Source organism: Rattus norvegicus, chromosome 4 (genome assembly GCF_021556685.1).
Source record: "Rattus norvegicus strain SHRSP/BbbUtx chromosome 4, alternate assembly SHRSP_T2T, whole genome shotgun sequence".
NCBI classification, from domain to species: Eukaryota; Metazoa; Chordata; class Mammalia; order Rodentia; family Muridae; genus Rattus; species Rattus norvegicus.
Window position 1 is genome coordinate 171,367,827 of NC_141537.1, and position 18,816 is coordinate 171,386,642.

Consider the following 18,816-nt stretch of genomic DNA (forward strand, 5'->3'; position numbering starts at 1 on the left):
GATAGCTTTTGTGAAGATCATACCCCAAGACCAGACGACGGTTGCAAACTCTCTAATGTCTGGAATGAGACCCTCCACACCAGGTTGGGTAATCTGAGAAGCCACCAGCAATTGACTGGGCTTACCACAAGGCCAGTGTGGCCAAGGCTGGCTTGGCGGATGATTGTGAAAAGCAGTTTAATGCCCCGAAGATCCCTGTGCCTGAGGATAAACACACAGCCCTGGTGGATGAGGAGAAGGATGTGAACAACTGTGCTGAGTTTCTGTCTGGATCTCAGGCCAGGATCCAGAAGAATGAGAAGCAGCTCGAGAAAATGAAGAACATAATTCCCTCTGACCAGATGATCACTGATGAGATCTTCCCAGAAACTAAGCTAGACAAGAAGAAGATGGCCCCACTAGCCCATCAAGAGAGAACCTATGAAGCAGGTCAGGAAGAGGCCCTGGCCAACATAAAATAAAACATTTGCATAGGAAGAAGAAAAATCAAAGCCTGCCTCCAAGTGACACATTTCCTCCAACAAGGTCACACCTACTAGGCCACATGTCCTAATCTTTCTCAAATAGTGCCAGTCCCTGATGACAAAGCATTCAAATATATGAATCTGTGGGAGCCATTCTTATTCAAACCACCACAGTTGACTAATCAGATTTTCATTTTAAGAGACAATTTGAGGAGCCGGAAAGATGGTTCAGCAGTTAAGAGCCCTTGATGCTCTTTAAGAGGACTTGAGTCCAAGTCCTAGCACCCACATGGCAGCTCAAAACTGTCTAACTCCAGTTCCAGCTGATCCAACACCCTCACATAGACATACATGCAAGAAAAACACCAATGCATAGAAAATTAAAAATAATTTTAAAAAAGATAAATTTGAGCCAAATGTAGGAGCACATGTCTGTAATCCTACCACTCTGAAGAGCAGGCCAGGCTAATATCTGAGTTCAAGGCCAATCCAGTCTACACAGCAATTTCCAGGCCACCCAGAACCATATCGTAAAACCCTGTCTTACATATAGATAGATAGATAGATAGATAGATAGATAGATAGATAGACAGACATACATACATACATACATACATAGGTAGATACATAGATACATAGGTAGATGATGGATGGATGGATAGTAGATGGATGAATTAGATGGATGGATAGACAGACAAGGTAGGAGCTATATTTTAGAATTCTTAACTGGAGAAAACACAAAATATTATCTTGGAAATGCCTCCTCATGCACGAAGGCACACATATACACAATTTTAAATAAAAATAAATATTTTTTTAAAAACAAAGAAGGAGGAGAAAAGGAATAAGAAGAGGGCAGGGAGAGAAAGGGGAAGAGAATGGGAGAGAGATGGTATTCTAGATGTTCTTAAAGGAGTGTTTCTTAATTTGTTTAAATGAGGTAATGGGCCGAAAATATTTCTAGATCAAGTCATAATGATTCATAATGTGTTAATAAACATGCATGTCATTTATAAAAGACATATTAGAGAAATTGCAGCTCAGTTCCTGAAAGGAAGGTACACTGCCCAGGATTGTCCCAGAAGGTACAGAAAAGCCCACATTTCCACCTCGGCCTCAAACAGGGCTGAGCCCCTGCTGCCTCCCGGAGCATTTGCTGGTAGCTTCCCATGCTATCCTAGAACTTTGTCCCCTCAGCCACAGGGACACCTGGGCAGCACATCCCCATGCTGATGTTTCCAACAGTAGCATTCTCATCTATTTCTTTCTTGGGTCCCTTTATTTCAAAAAGTATTCCTATAAGCAAAATATTGAATGAGGTATCTTATTTCACATCCACGAGACAGAGACAGAAAGACAGTGGAAAGACAGAGAGAGAAGGGGGGTCAGTTTGAGGCCAACCTAGTTACAGGTCCTGTCTCACAAAGGAGGGGAAGGAAAAGAGGATCAAGGAAGGTAGAGGGAAGAGGATAGAGAGGGGAAGAGGGAGGAAGGGAAGAGCAGAAGTAGGTGGTAGAGGATTTTTTTGAGGCACTGGAGAGGGGAAAGGAGAGAATTAATGGTGAAAATGTATGACCCACGTTCTATCCCCCACTGTCCCTTGCACCAGTCTCCATTCTGAAGCTGTAGGACTGGACACCAGATAACTCTGATAACATCATTGTCACATGGGTGGCCAGCTCTGATGGAGATTTTCTGCACTCCAAACACAGTCGGTTCTGTTTCCCCCAAATCTGCAGCAATAAATAACTTTACTCCCCCAAAGGCTGTACCACTGGTCGCTGACACTAAGCGTACGTTAGAATGAAAGGAACCAGGATTATGAAGTTAGATTGAAAGGAAAATTATACAGATTTAAGGTTTAAAAATATGAAGTTAAAAGAGTATGTTTCAAAATTCACAACCTCAGGACTAAACACTGTGAAAAGCAAGTCCAGGCAGCCCCGCCCTGCCGCTAGAACTAACAGACCATAAAAGGAAAGGAATGCAGAACAGATCAGGAGTACCGGATCTGACTCACAGGCCACCTGGCAGGAAGAGATAAGCTCCCAGCCCCCGACATTCAGGACGCCCCAAACCTGCCAATGTGTGTAGCTATACCTTATTACCTCATCATGTGAAATAGCCAATCATATGTGAACATGTCTATGTGCCTCGTTTGAATCCACCAATCCCCGTAACTATGCATCTGCTTCTGTACGCCCGCTTCTGCTTCCCCAAACCCTATAAAAGCCCCATGCTGGAGCTGCTGGGTGCACAAGTCCTCCGAAGGGACTGTGTGCCCGCAGGTACCTGTGTTTTCCAATAAACCCTCTTGCTGATTGCATCCGAGTGGCCTCGGCTCGGTCATTGGGCGCTTGGGGTCTCCTCCTGAGGGAAAGGTCCTCTCCGGAGGTCTTTCAAGATTTAGTATTCAGAGTTGGCTCAATCAAATTACACACTCCATGTACTACGAAATCGCAATCATTATCTCAATCTTACATCATGAACTTATAAAAACACTTAATGGCTAAACATAAGAGGTCAGGATGACAGGGTCTCCTTTCTTTCTGTTTCAAGTTTATACCCATCACTACAGTCCCCAAAGATCAGTATCCCTACCCAGATTGTCTATAGACCAACTTCTCACAGGCCCAGTTCCTGACAGTTACTGGCCTGAGCTAGAGTCAAATGAGACACAGTCTTGACAACATGAGGCTTATTCTCTGAGAAAATGGGGATTGGAAAAGATGGGGTGAAGGTGTCACCCAGAATATCAACAACAACGATAAGTGATTCCACCGGTGAAATGAGCCAATTCACCGGTGAATTTATATACACGCAGGTTTCTCTCCAGCAGGATAGCTTACTGGCTCCAAGGAAGGAGACTACAGAAGTCAACATGGGAAGGGTGAGAAAGGAGAGGGGGAAGAGAGAAAGAAAAGAGTGAACGGAGGATGAGAGGAGAGAAAAGGTGAGAGAGAAGAGAGAGCAAAATGTCTGGATTATATAGGGAAGAGTCTCTGGGGGAAGGGCAGCCCAGCTCCTCGGCTAGAAAGTTCTGGGTGGGAAACAGGGTGTGCCAGATAGGACTAAGGGATTCTGGGAGAAGCTGGAAGGCAGGTGGGCTTTGGTATGTGAAATATGCACCTCAGTCCCTTGTCCTGGGGTCAGAAACCAAACAGAACAGAGTTATTAGCAAGAGGCAAGTTAGGTCCCTAGCTGACAGCCCTGTTAGGGGACCAGTCACTAGCTATATTAGTAGGAATGGGGAAGACTTATCACTGAGAGTAATTTGAACTGTTCAGAACTGGCCCATGATGGTTCAGTGAAGAAGAATTTCAGAATGTAGCCTAGAGACTGTTTTTGTGGTATTTTGGGGAAAAAATGTGGCTGCTTCTTGCCATTGCCCAAAGAGTGTGCCTGAGGGTAAGGTGAAGAGATTTAGACTAATTGCTTTGAAAAAGGAAATCTCAAAATGGCCTAGTGTAACCTCTGTTGTGTGGTTGCTAAAGTTCACGCTTAGGAAGAGCATTTTAATGGAAAAAAGGAAGTTGAGAAAGGAAAAGTACAAAACATATGGTTCGAGTATTAAAGGGACACCAGGAAGTGAAATAGAGCCGAATCCTGTGTTCGAGGATATTAAATTGAATGAAGGGAGAAATAACCTTGGGGTGAAAGAATAAAAAATGCAGCCAAGAAGTCAGAACTTTAGAAATGCTATCTCACCCCTAAGAAACCTCAAATTCCAGACCCTGCTCTCTGCCTGTAAGTAGGTAAAAGGTCACATTTCTTGAGCCTGCTCTCCCAGGAACTAGATAAAAGGGCTAAGGATAAGGCCCTTTAGTACATGATCCCGACCTAGTAAAGATAACAGGAAGCGTCTTCCAGGAACTAGCTGAGCGTAAAGGTAGATTACAATCTTAAAAGCAATCTTGAGAGACAGGAAGCTTCTCCTTGTGATTTTTCTCTGGTATTCTTGACATTTTCTAATGACGCCATCCCTACCCCCTTGGGTTGTGGCTTTTTCCTTTAAATATCCCTTCTCTCAGCTACTGGGGGTCAAACTCCTCTGCTCCTGAGTGGGATACGAGTCTTGACCCCAGTGCACTGGTTCCTATTAATAAACCTCATATTATTACAGCAAGAACGGTCTTAGGTGAGTTCTTGGGGGGGTTGCATCATCCCGAGACTTGAGTGAGGGTCTCCCCACTTCGGGAGTCTTTCAGGGGCAAGATTCCACCCAACTAAGTTAGCTCCAAGCAACTTAGTACAAACCTTTATTCCCAGGAGACAAAGACAAGCTGATCTGAGTTCAAGGCCAGCCTAGAACAGAGCAAGTTCTAGGTAAAGAAAAGCTTAAATCCGGGTATAGGAGTACACACCTTTAATCCCAGGAGACAGGCATGCAGATCTCTAAATTCAAGGACAATCTACAGAGCAAGACCCAGGACAGCCAAACTTAGGCAGTGAAGGAGTTGGAAAAGAGGAAGCTAATGATAATATAACAGAACGAGGGGACCGTGTTCCAGCTCCTGCAAGCAGCAGAACATGGCAGCTTTGGCCACTTAACTCTGGACTTAAAGTCCATAATGGAAGGGACTGCTGGGACAATTGATGCTGGCTAGCTGGAGCTAAGAAATTAGTGGTGATTAAAAAGAGACCAGCAGCCCTGAGGTGAAATCTTCTGGGAAGTGTTTTCTGAGAGCACAAAGAAGCTGTGTTCCAGAGATAGCCAAGGTTGTACCTCGTGCTGCAGCTGTACTTGGTAATGTGTAAGAGTCACCCAGGTGGTACTGGTTTTGAAGGCATGAAGGGGCCATGAAGAACAGCTGAGGCTTGGCACTGTGGGAGGCCATGAAAGGCCTCAGTTACAGTTCACAGCCCAGGACTGAAGGGGTCATGCAAAGGAGTTGAGGCTTGACACCATGAAGAGAGCCTTGAGAGGCTATTGGTGAAGCCTAGTTGCAACAGAAAACCCCAGTGTATTGGAGATGCCAGTGAAAGAATAAAGATTTTAAACTAGCCCCCACTGACCCTGCTGAGAGGACAAGTGCACCTCACAGCAAAGAATAACATAACATGTTATGGGAAGGTAGCCTGGCCATAGCTACCACAAACCATCTGGCCTTGATAAGGCCTGACTCAACAGTCCTGAGGAAAACAAGAACTAGGGTCAGCTTGCCCCAGAAGCGGGGCAGCCTAGAGTTGAACTGAACCTAAGTTACAAACCAATGAAATTGCTTTGTGTGACTGTTGCCAACTGCCTATGTAATTTTCCCTATAAATACCTTCCTCTAATTGGGCTCGGGGTCGACTCCTCTGTCTCTTGTGTGAGATATGTTTCATCCCCAGAGCTCTGGTTCCTCTAATATACCTCTTGTTTATTACATCAAGACCGGTTTCTCGTGAGTTCTTGGGGGTTGCGTCATCCCCACCCTTGTGATCTTTCACCAGTACCATGGGATGATCACCAAGAACAGCTGAGGCAGTCGAGTGGATCAACCTGAGTACTACAGGGGACAGAACTGGAGAAGTGAAGCCAGCTCTTTGGAGGATTGTGTGTGGATCCCAGACACTGAAACAAGCTGCTAACAGGGAGTGCAAACAGCTCAGGAGAAAGAAGTTTGTTGCAGTCAACAGAAATGAAAAAGGAGTTGAAGATCTGAAGACCGCTTTGGCATCAGACATGGAGATGGCAGTGTGAAGTTTGCCCAGCTGGTTGCCGGTCTTAATTTGGGGATTACAGTTAAGTGACTGGATGGATCTCAGAAGAGACTTTGAACTTTGGACTTTTAACATTGTTGATACCGCTATAGACTACGGAGACTTTGAAAGTTGGATTGAATGTACTTTATTATGCTAAGTTTAGGTGTGGTCTCCATAGACTCATGTGTTTATACAAGCCCAAGGAGGCCAAGGGGTGGAAGGTGAGAGTTTGCATATGCAGGGCCCAGGGAGTGGCACTATTATAAGGTGTGGCCTTGTTGGAGGAAGTGTTGCTGTGGGTGGGCTTGGAGACTCCTAGCTGCCTGAGGATGCTCAATCTCTTCCTGGCTTCCTTCAGATGAAGATGCAGAACTCTCAGCTCCTCCTGCACCATGCCTGCCTGATGCTGCCACGCTCCTGCCTTGATGATAATGGACTGAACCTCTGAACCTGTAAGCCAGCCCCAAATAAATGTTGTCCTTTATAAGACTTGCATTGGTCATGGTGTCTGTTCACAGCAATAAAACCCTAACCAAGACAATGGCCACAATGGCTGAGCCCTCCCACATCAATCACTAACTAAGAAGTTGCTTTACAGGCCTGCATACAGACTGACCCTATGGAGGCATTTTCTCAGTTGAGGCTCCCTCCTCTCTGATGACTCTGGTTCGTGTTCAGCTGACATAAACTAACCAGGATGGCTGAACTCTTGCCAATTTCATACACAAGCACATCACTGTGAAGCCACAACCTTTTCCTTCTTGTTCATTCCCAAGATGAACACATTAAGAGAAAACCATGGTGGTTTGAATGAAAATGGCTCCCAAGGCTCTTAGGCAGTATTAGGAGGTACGGTTTTGTTGGAGAGGGCGTGGCCTTGTTGGAGAAGTGTATCACTGAGGATGGGCTTTGAGATTTCCTCTGCTCAAGCCAGACCCAGTATCTCTGTCTTCCTGCTGCCCACACACCCCAGTGTAGAACTCTGGGCTCCTCCAGCACTGTGTCACCTGGACACCACTATGCTTCCCACCATGACAGTAATGGACTAAACCTCTGAATCTGTGAGCCAGCCCCAATTCAACGTTTTCCTTTACGAGTTGCTGTGGTCATGGTGTCTCTTCATAGCGATAGAAACTCTTTTCTTTCTTTTTTTTTCTTTTTTTTTTTTTTTCTTTTTTTTCGGAGCTGGGGACCGAACCCAGGGCCTTGCGCTTCCTAGGTAAGCGCTCTACCACTGAGCTAAATCCCCAGCCCCACGATAGAAACTCTTAAGACAAAAACATTTTAACAAACTTGAAAAGTCCTGCAGCCTTACAAATTCACCACTTTAAAGGCTGTCTCTTTTTTAGGAAAAAAAAATCCAGTCTCTTTTAAAATCCAAATTCTTAAAAAAAAAAAAAGAAAGAAAGAAAAAGAAAAATTCTCTTTTTTAGAGAGTTTAAAGTCTCTCAAGTGCGGGCTCTTGTAAAAATCGAAAATAAGTGCTTTGGTACTTCAAGAAAAACCAGGGCACAGTCACAGTCTGAACAAAAAATCAAAACTCCAATAGTATAAATAACTCAGGGTCTAATATCTGAGAGTTACTCACCATCGGGGCTCCTTCCCTTGCTCTGCTCTCTGCAATACACACAGCTTGTGTCTTCTAGTGCCAGCTACTGCTGTTGGTGGTGGTCATGCCATGCATGGTACTGGAATCTCCAAAATGTTGAAGTCGCCTGCTAAAACTGGGCTACACAGGCATTCTTCAAGGTGCCGAGCCTCAACTTCTCTGCATGACCTCGTGCATCCTGGGGCTTTTATTGTTTCTGGGCCGTGCCTTCCTCCTGGCCTCTCCCAGTGCCAAACCTCAGCTGTTCTCCATGACCCCTTTCTGCCTTCAAAACCAGTACCACCTGTGTGGCTTAAACTGCCAAGTTCAGCTGCTATCACACAAGGCAGCACAAACGTGGCCACTTCTAGAACACAGCTTCTGTGTGCTGGCCCTAAGGTAATGCTTCCCAGAAAAATTTCACCTCCATGATGCTGGTCTCTTCTTAATCATGACTGATTCTTCAGCCCTAGCTGACCAGCACCCATTGTCCCAGCAGAGCAAACATTTTACTTTAGTGATTCTGGTCTCTTTATTAATCACAGCTGATTCTTCAGTTCCAGCTGACCAAATACCACAGATTCTTCTTGCAAATGCCCCATCTTACAAGCCTCCATCTTCTGCACTGCTCTCAGCATTCTTATCTTGAAAGCTCCTACAGAGCAGCCCGCTGAGCTCTTAAAACTCGATAGCCTTCCTAACCCAAAGTTCTTCCACAATCATCCCAAAACATGTAGCCAGTCCTGTCACAGCAATGCCCACTCTCCTGGTACCAACATGTCTCAGTTAGGACTACTATTGCGGTAAAACATGACCAAAGGGTTGAAGAGGAAAGGGCTCATTTGTCCCACGCTTCCACATCACTGTTCATCACCAAAGGAAGGCAGGACAGAAACTCAAAACAGGGCAGGTGTAGTAAGCCATATTGGATTTGGGCCTGGAAAGTCATGGGATTGTTGGACAGAGGCCTCTCCCATGTATTTACGGCACAGGAAGAAAAGACCAAGTAGTAAACACCCGGTGTCTCCACTGCATGACCTCTACTGAGCCCGGCTGATGCACGTGGAACCGACACACCTGGACCACACCTGGGTGGTGGTCAATTTACTTCTGCCTTTTGCTTCCGCAGCCTTTATCCTTGAGATTTAGGCTGGTCTTCTCGGATTTCTCCTGAATTAATTCAGGTCTCGGTCTTTTGTTACCGAAGTCACTAGCCAGGGTTTCCCACTGTGCTTCCCAGATATTTTCTACCTGGAGAACTTGGGTATATAAGTGGTGAATAAAGCTACAGGAATCTCTCCTCCTTCCTATCTCTCTCTCTCACTCCTTCTTCCACTCTACCTCTCTTCTGCTCTCTCTCTCTCTCTCTCTCCCTCCCTCTCCTGGCTTGACACGATAACCTGTGTGTGTGTGTGTGTGTGTGTGTGTGTGTGTGTGTGTGTGTGTGTTTCTTTCATCCTGCAGGCTTTCGCCCGATTCTCGGTACCGTGTCAGTGCTGGGGCTGACAGGCAGGAACTTGGAGGCAGAAATTGATGTGGTGGCCATGAAGGGATGCTGCTCTCACTGGCTTGCTCTCCATGGCTTGCCCAGCCTGCTTTCCTATAGAACCCAGGACCACCAGACCTAGGATGGCCCTACCTACAATGGGCTAAGACTTCCCACTTCAATGACTAATTAAGAAAATGCCTTGTGAGCCAAAGGGGCTCAAGACCCCATAAGAACAACAATACCAACCAACCAGAGCTTCCAGGGACTAAACCACTACCCAAAGAGTACACATGGACTGACCCTGGGCTCCAACTTCATTTGTAGCAGTGAATAGCCTTGTTGGAGCACCAGTGGAAGGTGAAGCCCTTGGTCCCACCAAGGTTGGACCCCCAGTGTAGGGGATTGTTGAGGGGGGCGGTAATGGGGGTGGATGGGGAGGGGAGGGGTTAAGGGGCTGATGGACAGGAAACCGGGAAAGGGAATAACATTTGAAATATAAATAAGAAATATTTAATTTAATAAAAATGGAAGAAAAAAGAAAAGAAAATGCCTTGCGGGTATGCCTCTAGTCTGATCTTATGGAGGCGTGTTCTCTAAGGACCCTAGCTTGTATGAAGCAGACATAAAACTAGCCAGGACACTGAAGCAAGATGACGTGACCGAAGGTCACACACTCGTTCCTAGAGTCTAACTGAGCCCAAGGAATCCTAAGCTCATCCCAGCATTCCTTTCCTTTCTCCCCACAAAATCCCGGATGTTGCGGGAGGGAGTGCAACTTTTCTCAAGTCAGAAAACTCGTGTCTAAGGTCACAGCTAGCAGACACACATGTCTCTCCCTGAGTATTTCCCTTGGGCAATGTTTACTACCATTCTCACCGTGAACACCAACCAAAAGGAGGAAAGATGGCCGACATGCACATCTGAGGAAGCTAGCTCGCTTTTGGCTTCAAAAACGATAGGCCAACAGGCAATAAAAAATCACCCGAGAGTGGAGTATGGCCTCAAAATGTAGAAGGTTAGAGAACTGGAAGATGCGGGTTAGGAAAGGGTTAACAAGGAAGGCGAACTGGCTTCTATGAAGTCGAAGGGTCTAGGTCTTTCGGTATCAGTACCAGTAGAGAGTATTTATGTGCATTGCTTCATGTATCGCGCATGACACAGCCTCTCCTCTCATACACTGTGGCTGAACACAGCATTCCTGGACTGTCTGTCAAGTGAAGATTTATTTATTTTAGACATTATTGACACATACAAACACTTCAACAATAGTTGTCCTTACCACGACAGGGACACGGGCTGTACTTGCCAGAAATGCTGACCTTGCCCTGGGCCTGCAGATGTCTAATGGGTAACTAGAAGAAGAGAAAACTTGGCTCCTCTGCCTCCGTTTCGTATCTGCTTCTTCTGCTTTAAACATACATACACATAAAAAAATAATAATGAATGTCTTTAAAGTAAATTAAAAGAAAGCAAGTTTACTTTTGAGTCATAGCTTTGTGTGGTCAGTACAGAACTGAGTGCCCTATTGTTTGGGGTCGCCAACTGTCAGGACCCAAAAACCCCTACGTGAGGCTCCTTCCTGTGAGCTCTCTGTAGCTCCGCCCAGCACTTCTCACCCCGCCCCCTACCCTTCCTCTGCTCCTCCTACCATCAGCCTGCCACTTCCGCCCTGTGCGCTCTTGGTCCTGGGCTCCTCCTTTGGTCCACTTGCTCAAGCGCGCTCTCTCTCTCTCTCTCTCTCTCTCTCTCTCTCTCTCTCTCTCTCTCTCTCTCTCTTCTTCTCTTCTCTCCTCGCTTCTCTTCTCTTCTCTTCTCTTCTCTTCCCCTCTCGCTTTCCCTTCTCTCTCTCCTCTCATGATCTGGTTCAGTCTGGACTCTTCCAGATGCCTCTGGCTGTTCTCCCTCATATCTGTCCCTCAGATCTACACTAAAGCCCTCCTCTTCAGCCTTGCCTTGACCTAGAGCATGACCTCGGTGACCTAATAATGACCTTTCTCTTAAAGGTTCCGCCATCTTCCAGTACCACCCCCCAGGAACCAAGCTTTTAGAATGCATGCATTTGATGCTCCACTACACAGAAATCCACCCGGGCCTCCCCCTCATGATAAAGGTTCATTTCAACTCTAATCCCAGGGGCAGGGGAGCCCTAGTGGTAGGAGAAAAAGTCCACCAGACATTTAGATCGTTGTCTCGAGTCAGGAGTATGAGAAGAAAGTGGAAAATGCCCATTTTTTTAAAATCTATTCATGGCCCCTCTTATCTATCTGCCTATGAGGGATCTAACTCCTACTCCCTCAGCTGGGGATGTAGTTCAGTTGGCACAGGACCTTGCATAGCAGGCACAAGTCCAGGGTTCCATTCTCAGTGCTGTATAAATAGGGCAGGTGGTATATTCCTGTAAGCCCAGCATTGTCAGGGCATGGGGGTGTAGGCTGGGGTGTCAGAGGTTTAGTTTGGGGCTGGAGAGATGCCTCAGTGGTTAAGGGCACTGACTGCTCTTCCAGAGGTCCTGAGTTCAAACCCCCGCAACCACATGTTGGCTCACAACCATCTGTAATGGGATCTGATGCCCTCTTCTGGTGTGTCTGAGGACTGATACAGTGTACTAATAAATAAATAAATAAATAAATAAATAAATAAATAAATAAATAAATAAATAAATAAATCTTGAGAAGGAGAAGGAGGAGTAGTAGTTGTAGTCATAGTAGTTTAGTTTGACAAATGAGTTTGAGGCCAGGAAAGGCTATGTGAGGACATACCTCAAAAACAGACAAGAAAGTCAGTGTCACCATAGGAGGAAAACAGGTCCAAGGGTTGTCTCCTGAGCAGCGGGAGTGGCCTGGGTTTGTTCGGAGCAAAAAGAGCAAAGGCAAGTTTGCACACTCGGTCTTGCCAGAGTGAGCAGTGGCTACAGCTGGCATCAGGGCAACCTCCTGTTGGTGCTGAGGAAACGCCATTTGCCTTGCATGTTGTCTCTCCATCTGACTCGTCATCCTAGGAAGGAGACACAACTCCGTTCACACGAGAAGATGGTTCCTGCTTCAGTGGGACAATATCCACGTGGGGATGATCGGCCTGCAAAAATCCTGTTCCTGGAAGGTGCAGGGCCACGGATATAGACTTCTAGGGATGTCCCTCCAGGAATTCAGGACATTCCAGAAAAATCTTCAAAAGCCCTTGGATATTGATCTCCGTGCGTTGAACCTTGAAGCAGAGGAGACCGTAGGGCAAACACTACCTCAATGATTAACGTGTAGAGTTGGGCAAGAATCTGTTCCAAAGTTAAAAGCAGAAGAAGCAGATACAAAATGGAGGCAGAGGTGCCAAGTTTTCTCTTCTTCTAGTTACCCATTAGACATCTGCAGGCCCAGGGCAAGGTCAGCATCTCTAGGAAGTACAGCCCGTGTCCCTGTCGTGACCCCAGGAAGGACAACTATGATCGAAATGATTACAGTAGGTGCTGGCGAGGGTGCACAGTCAAATTCTCAAACACTGTGGGAGAGGTCGCTCAGACCTATCTTAGAAAGCACTATGGGGACTCTCAAGAATTAAAAATAGGGTGACCATAGGAACAGCAACCCCACCACTGTCTCCAGAAGAAATGAAACCAGTTGTCAGGACTCACACCCTTGTTCACTGCTCGCTGTTAACGTGACAATAACAGGATAAAATGAGACGTGCAGGTCCCATGAAGTCCTCTTCAGTCGTACAGTGATAAAACTTTTCGGAGAGATGGCTCAGCAGTGACCAGCGCTGGCTGCTCTCCTGGAGGACCTACGCTCAGTTCCTAGCATCCGCTTGGCAGTCGGCAACCATCTGTATCTTCACTTCCTGGAAATCCGGCACCTTCCTCCAACCTCCTCAGGCAAGGGGGAAACATTCACACATAAAATAATGATTTAAAAAGGAGTTTCAGGAGCTGGAGAGATGGCTCAGTGGTTATGAGCACTGGCTGCTCTTCCAGAGGTTCTGAGTTCAACCCCAGCCCCAGCAACCACGTGGTGGCTCGCAACCATCTGTAATGGGGTCCCATACCCTCTGATGCTGTGTCTGAAGACAGCTTCAGTGTACTCATATACATAAAGTAAATAAAAACTTTTTTTTATCAAAAACAGTGAGGTCCAGAACTCAAACAGGGCTGGAACCTGGTGACAGGAGCTGATGCAGAGGCCATGGAGGGGTGCTGCTTACTGGCCTGCTCAACCTGCTCTCTTATAGAACCCAGGACCATCAGCCTAGGGAGGGCACCACCCACAACAGGCTGGGTCCTCCCCCATTTATCACTAATTAAGAAAATCACAGGCTTGCTTATAGCCAGAGCTTATGAAGGCATTTTCTCAATCAGGATCTCCTCCTCTCTGATGACTCTAGCTTGAGTAGAGCGAACCTAAAGCCAGAAAATTCCTTTCAAGAATAGCTCCTGGGACTTGTGCCCACGAGGTCCCTTCTCTTGAAGGTTCGATTTCCTCCCATGCTGGGGCCCGAACCTCCAACACCTGGGCATTTAGGGGATACTCTCTATCCAGACTACAGCACTATGAGGTAACAGTTCTTTCCCATTGCTGTGCTCAATGACTGTGAGGATTCGAATGTATGGTGTCCTCCACAGACGTGCGTTTGAACAGTTGGTCCCCAGCTGCTTAGCGGTAGTGCTTGGAGGAGTTATAAAACCTTTTGATTGGAGGCCACCAGGGGCAGCCCTTCATCCATACCCGCCCCCCCCCCCCATTCTGGCCTTGGGAGTCTGCTTCTCGTTTGACCAAGATATAAACCAGCTGCCTCACGGTCTCATGGGTAGAGCCATCCAGAATCCATACCTTCTTCACCATATGGGCTTCATCCCGTAGATCTGCAAACCAAGATAAGCCCTTCTTCCCTTCAGGTACTTCTTCTGGGCCCTTTTTCTCAGCGGGCCTTAGGGATATTGAACAGACGGGTCAGTATAAAAGGTGACCGCAGAGGGGACCCCCTCTAGCCATGTGAATAATCGGGTACTTGTGTCAGTTACCTTTCTGTTGTTGTGATAAAAGTCTCATGACCAACAGCAAGTTAAGGAAGGAAGTGTAATTTTGGCTTCAGTCCCAAGGGGATAAAGTCCATGTGGCAAAGGAGGCATGACAGAGGCATGACATTTCATCCACACATCCAGGAGACAGGGAGACGGAGCAGGGAGTAGAGAGAGGCTATAAACCCTCAAAGCCCACCCCCAGTGGCACCTCCCCCAGCGAGGTCCAAATCCTAAAGGTTCCATAACTGTCCCCAACGGCACCAGCAGCTAGGGAGCACATGTTCAGATACAGGAGCTTATGGGGCATTTCTCATTCAAATGGGGCTGTCTCCACATTTGGCTCTGGCTCCTAATGACATGAATAGGAAGTAATTACCACGTTTCTAGAGAACAAGCTGTTTGGGTAATGGCCTTAGATGGACAGAGCCAGCATCCTCACAGGAATGGCGCTAATGGGGGAGATGCTCCAGGTCGGATCCTTCCTCTCCCTTTGATCTTGCCCTAATGCTTTCCATTGCTCTGATCTACCTGGACGCTAAGGACACAGGAGGCTTATGGATGTGCCTCCTATAGGCTAGCCTATGCTACAAGGGTAGAGAAGGGGGAACACAAGTCCTGAAGGACAAAATGAAGGCAGTCCACCCAGTTCACACTCTGACGGTTCCAGAAGGTGGCTGGAACCGTGACAAATAGCCAAGAATTTAATAGGGGAAATAGGAAAAAGAGTGACCACGCTTTTCCAAAACAAAAAGAGTGAAATTTCTCACTCTTCAGGAAGAACTTGATTCTTCCCTGCATGGTGCAGTGCGCAGCACCATCCAGAAGATGGCAGCATTGGCAAGCCAGCCACCACTTAAGAACTCCAACCTACAAAAATATTTTTCACAATTATCATCGATAGACAATAAGCTTCCTGAACAGAATGACTTTGAGAGGTTTCGCTTGTTTTATTATCTTTTAACTCCATATGTGCTTCTCTGGCTGTGCGCAGGTAGGCATACGTGAGCACAGGCGCCTGCAGACACTGAAGACCTTGGAGCCTCTGGAGGTGGAGCTCAGAAGGCTGCGAGTTGCCGGACTTGGGAGCTGGGAACTGAATCTGGGTCCTCTGGAAGAGCAACGAGTCCTCTTCAGCACTGAGCTATCTCTCCAGCCGCCAGAATACATTTTAAGTCGTGGATGGTCCTAAGTAACTCGATGAAGTACTGAGCTCACTGTTGAGTAATTATACAGCTCTGTGTGTTTTAAAGCATGCACATGTCCTGTGCTGCCTGATGATATCATCAGAGGCAAATGATACGTACTCTATAAATACTGTGATATTAAACGGCTATATGTTATAAAGCTATAAAGTCTTCCACTGTAGATATGGACAAGTAATCTATAAACTGCATTCGAACACTGAAGCAACGTGTGCCGGCAAACACTTGAAATCCCAGTAACGGGAAAGGGGAGGCAGGAATGTCAGGAGCTCATTTCCAGCCTTAGTCACATGAGTTTGAAGCCAGCCTGGGCTCCATGATAACCAGTGTAATAAGAGGAACACCAGGTTGGAGAACTAGAAACAACCGTGCACAAACCGCATATAAAACATGATGTTTTGGGAACTGGGGGGATAACTCAGAAGAAAGCTTGCCCCGCAGGCAGGAGGACCTGAGTTAGACTCAGAACCCACATCAAAGAGCTGAGTGTGTCGGTGCTTGCTTATGAGGCCAGCAATAATGAGGACAGGCAGATCTAGGGGCCAGCCCTGCACACAGAGGTGCATACGCACATGCACACACCCACTGTAGATGCAGTAAATCAAATCTGGCCGTCACAGACATCACATCAGCTATGGAAAAAGAAAATATCGATTGGCTTTTAAATGTCATTTTTACTTTTTTTTTTTTACAGTGCATGTATGCACGTGTGCATTTGAGGTCAGAGGACAACCTGCAGGTTCTCTCCTTCCACTGTGTAGAATCCTGGAATACAACTCAGGCTGGCAGGGTTAGCAGCAAACACCTTACCTGCTGAGCCATCTTGCTAACCCTTAAATGTCATTTTTAAAAACTGTTTTACTAATATTCAAAATTGAGACATTTTAAAATCATGTATGGTTACTGTCTGTTGTATTTTATAAAAATACATATAGAGAGAAGGAGTGTGTTTGGTGGATGTGTCGTCAGGTGTGGAGGAAGGGGGTGCCTCTGCGGGCCCATGCCCAGGCATACCTTCCCCTGAGGGACCAGCCATCATGGAATGGTATAATATAGAATATAGTTTATTCAGGGAATGGGGAGGAGAGTTGAAGGGGTGGTAGAGACAGAGAAAGGGAGAGGAGGGAGGGAGGATGGGAGGGAGGGAGAGAGAGAGAGAGAGAGAGAGAGAGAGAGAGAGAGAGAGAGAGAGAGAGAGAGAGAAGAGCTGTAGAGGCCAGCCATAGAGAGGAGGGAGGGAGAGAAGGGGAGTGGGAGCAAGAGGAGAGAGCAGGAGAGAGAGGAGGGGGGCAAGCAGCCCCTTTTATAGTGAGTCAGGCACACTTGGCTGTTGCCAGGTAACTGTGGGGCGGAGCCTAGATGAAAAGCCAACACTGCCAGCACTCTAGGCCAGCTTTAGCTAAGGACACAGGATAGCACTTAAAATGGGAACACCAAACCATGACATTGTGAAGGCCTGATCCCTCAGTCTAACTTGGAGACAAGTAATATATTAGAATATGGTTGAATATGCAGCCAAGAAGGTACCGTGCTGTGTTCCTGCAGCCAAGCTTGCCTCCTCCACGGAGTCACAGAGGGCTGAGTGGAGGCCATGTTTGTGGAGCTGGCCACAGTGAAAACATCACCCTGTGAAGAAGAAAAACAGATGGGCTATAGAGACGGCTCAGCAAATAAATGGAGGATCTGAGTTCAGGTAAAGCAATTGCAATAGTATCCATTTTTTTCCAAAGATTTATTTATTTATTATACATGAGTACACTGTAGCTGTCTTCAGACACACCAGAAGAGGGCATCAGATCTCATTACAGATGGTTGTGAGCCACCATGTGGTTGCTGGGATTTGAACTCAGGACCTCTGGAAGAGCAGCCATCTCTTTAGCCCAGTACCCATTGTTCTAAAAAGATAGAGCAAATTCCTGGAAGCTTTGTAGTCAGCTTGGCATAAAAATAGTGGATCCATCTCAAACAAGCTAGAAGGCAAGGACCTACATTCAAGGTTGTCCAACCTACAGAGGGGAGGGGAGGGAGTCAAGTGCAGGTTGTGGTAAACCCATGAACATGCAAGGGGTGGGGAGTTGGGAGGAAGAGGAAAGGAAAGTTGGGGAATAGCACACTCTACCCGCCCCCAAGTTGTGGTTAATCAAAGACAATTTCGACCCTAAAAAGATTTTAGGGTGACCAGAAAACGATTTGGTTGTCACAGCTGCTGCAATGTTAATAGCCGGGGCTAGAGGTTGAAGCCAGCGAGACAGGAAACACCCTCAACACACAGAAAGCCTCCCTCAGCAAATAAATGGTCTGACCGGAACAGGGCCAGGGTGAGAAACTGCTCTAAGGAAACTATAACCTTAGATTGACAAGGTTAGGGGCCCAGGGAGAGTGTAGAGTCCCAAAAACAGAAGGAACAAATTAAAGATGCCTCATCTCAAAAGGAAGAGTTGAGATTTCCTTCCAGATGTGAGAGAGCTGAACTTGATCATGTTTGCACAACAGAGAAAAATGGCTACAGGACAAGAATGGGTTAGAGATGTCTGGGTTGAGAAAGAAACGTTGTAACAATTCACTTGGGTTTGTTTTGTTTTGTTTTTGTTTTAATCACAGAGAATGTTTTGAGGGGAAATTGGATTTCAAGATTGAAAGTGCGGTAGCTGACTGTCTAAAGCAGTAGTTCTCACCTTCCTAACACTGCAACTACTCCCTGACCTTCTCAGACCACCGGCAGTGTAAAGAATGACTCCGAGACTTTTATAGAGTTAAAGCTTAGGCCTTTTGCTGGGGCAGTCACCCACCTACAGTTTAAACTTAACCTGACTATTCTAGCCTGCGACCTGTTTCATGGTGACTTGCTCTATACCTCCCTGCTCCCTTCTGGGTCGGCTTCCAAATCTCTTGCTTCAGTTTGCCTCTCCCCGCCACACTCTCTATCCAAAAATTCCGCCCTTGTACTTTCTGGCCCAGCTATTCCCTGTCAGATCTTTATTGTAACCAATCAGCGGTAAGACAGTGCTTGATACATCTGCCTGATACATCTCTTAGCTTGCCTTTAGGCAGGTGAGAAAGACACAAAAGAACCACACCCCCCCCCCCCCCCCCCCCCCCCCGCCATGGGCCAGAGAAATGACACTACCAAAATCCTGCAGGCACTCAGCTCCCTGCTGGCACAGAATTAATAATTGAAAAGACAAGGGCACACCTTCATACAATTTGAGGAAGGTCACCCCAATAGTGACCCTGTAATACAGTTCAGCACGCTGTGGTGACCCAGCCATAAAATTATTTTTGATGCTACTTCATAACTGTAATTTTGCTACTGTTATGAATCATAATGTAAATATGTGATATACAGCATATCTGATATGTGACCCCTGTGAAAGAGG

General features: G+C 46.5%; 1 protein-coding gene and 2 long non-coding RNA genes across 7 annotated transcripts in view; 2 read left to right on the forward strand and 1 right to left on the reverse strand.

The window, feature by feature from the left end:
• LOC134486894 (ATP synthase subunit d, mitochondrial-like) overlaps positions 1-12,475 on the forward strand; it is a 35,822-nt gene extending 23,347 nt beyond the window's left edge. Inside the window, exons 6-7 of the mRNA XM_087659613.1 lie at positions 132-429; positions 12,228-12,475. Of these exons, the coding sequence (XP_087515739.1) occupies positions 132-429; positions 12,228-12,475 (546 nt within the window). The remainder of the gene's footprint in view (positions 1-131; positions 430-12,227) is intronic.
• On the reverse strand, positions 9,806-14,442 carry LOC102546865 (uncharacterized). 4 transcript variants are annotated; one of them, XR_015686224.1, is made up of 5 exons: positions 14,238-14,442; positions 14,047-14,143; positions 12,855-13,086; positions 11,989-12,223; positions 9,806-10,633 (listed from the first exon to the last, which is right to left on the reverse strand). It is a non-coding gene; the product is annotated as an uncharacterized LOC102546865 (long non-coding RNA). The 4 variants fall into 4 exon arrangements; XR_015686222.1 differs by having other exon boundaries at positions 9,806-10,636; XR_015686223.1 differs by lacking the exon at positions 14,238-14,442 and having other exon boundaries at positions 11,989-13,086; positions 14,047-14,227.
• A 38-nt stretch (positions 14,443-14,480) lies between these two features.
• Positions 14,481-16,384, forward strand: LOC103692246 (uncharacterized). Of its 2 annotated transcripts, XR_015686226.1 has the most exons (3): positions 14,481-14,707; positions 15,229-15,458; positions 16,134-16,384. It is a non-coding gene; the product is annotated as an uncharacterized LOC103692246 (long non-coding RNA). The 2 variants fall into 2 exon arrangements; XR_015686225.1 differs by lacking the exon at positions 16,134-16,384 and having other exon boundaries at positions 14,492-14,707; positions 15,229-15,589.
• The last annotated feature ends 2,432 nt before the right edge of the window (positions 16,385-18,816 follow it).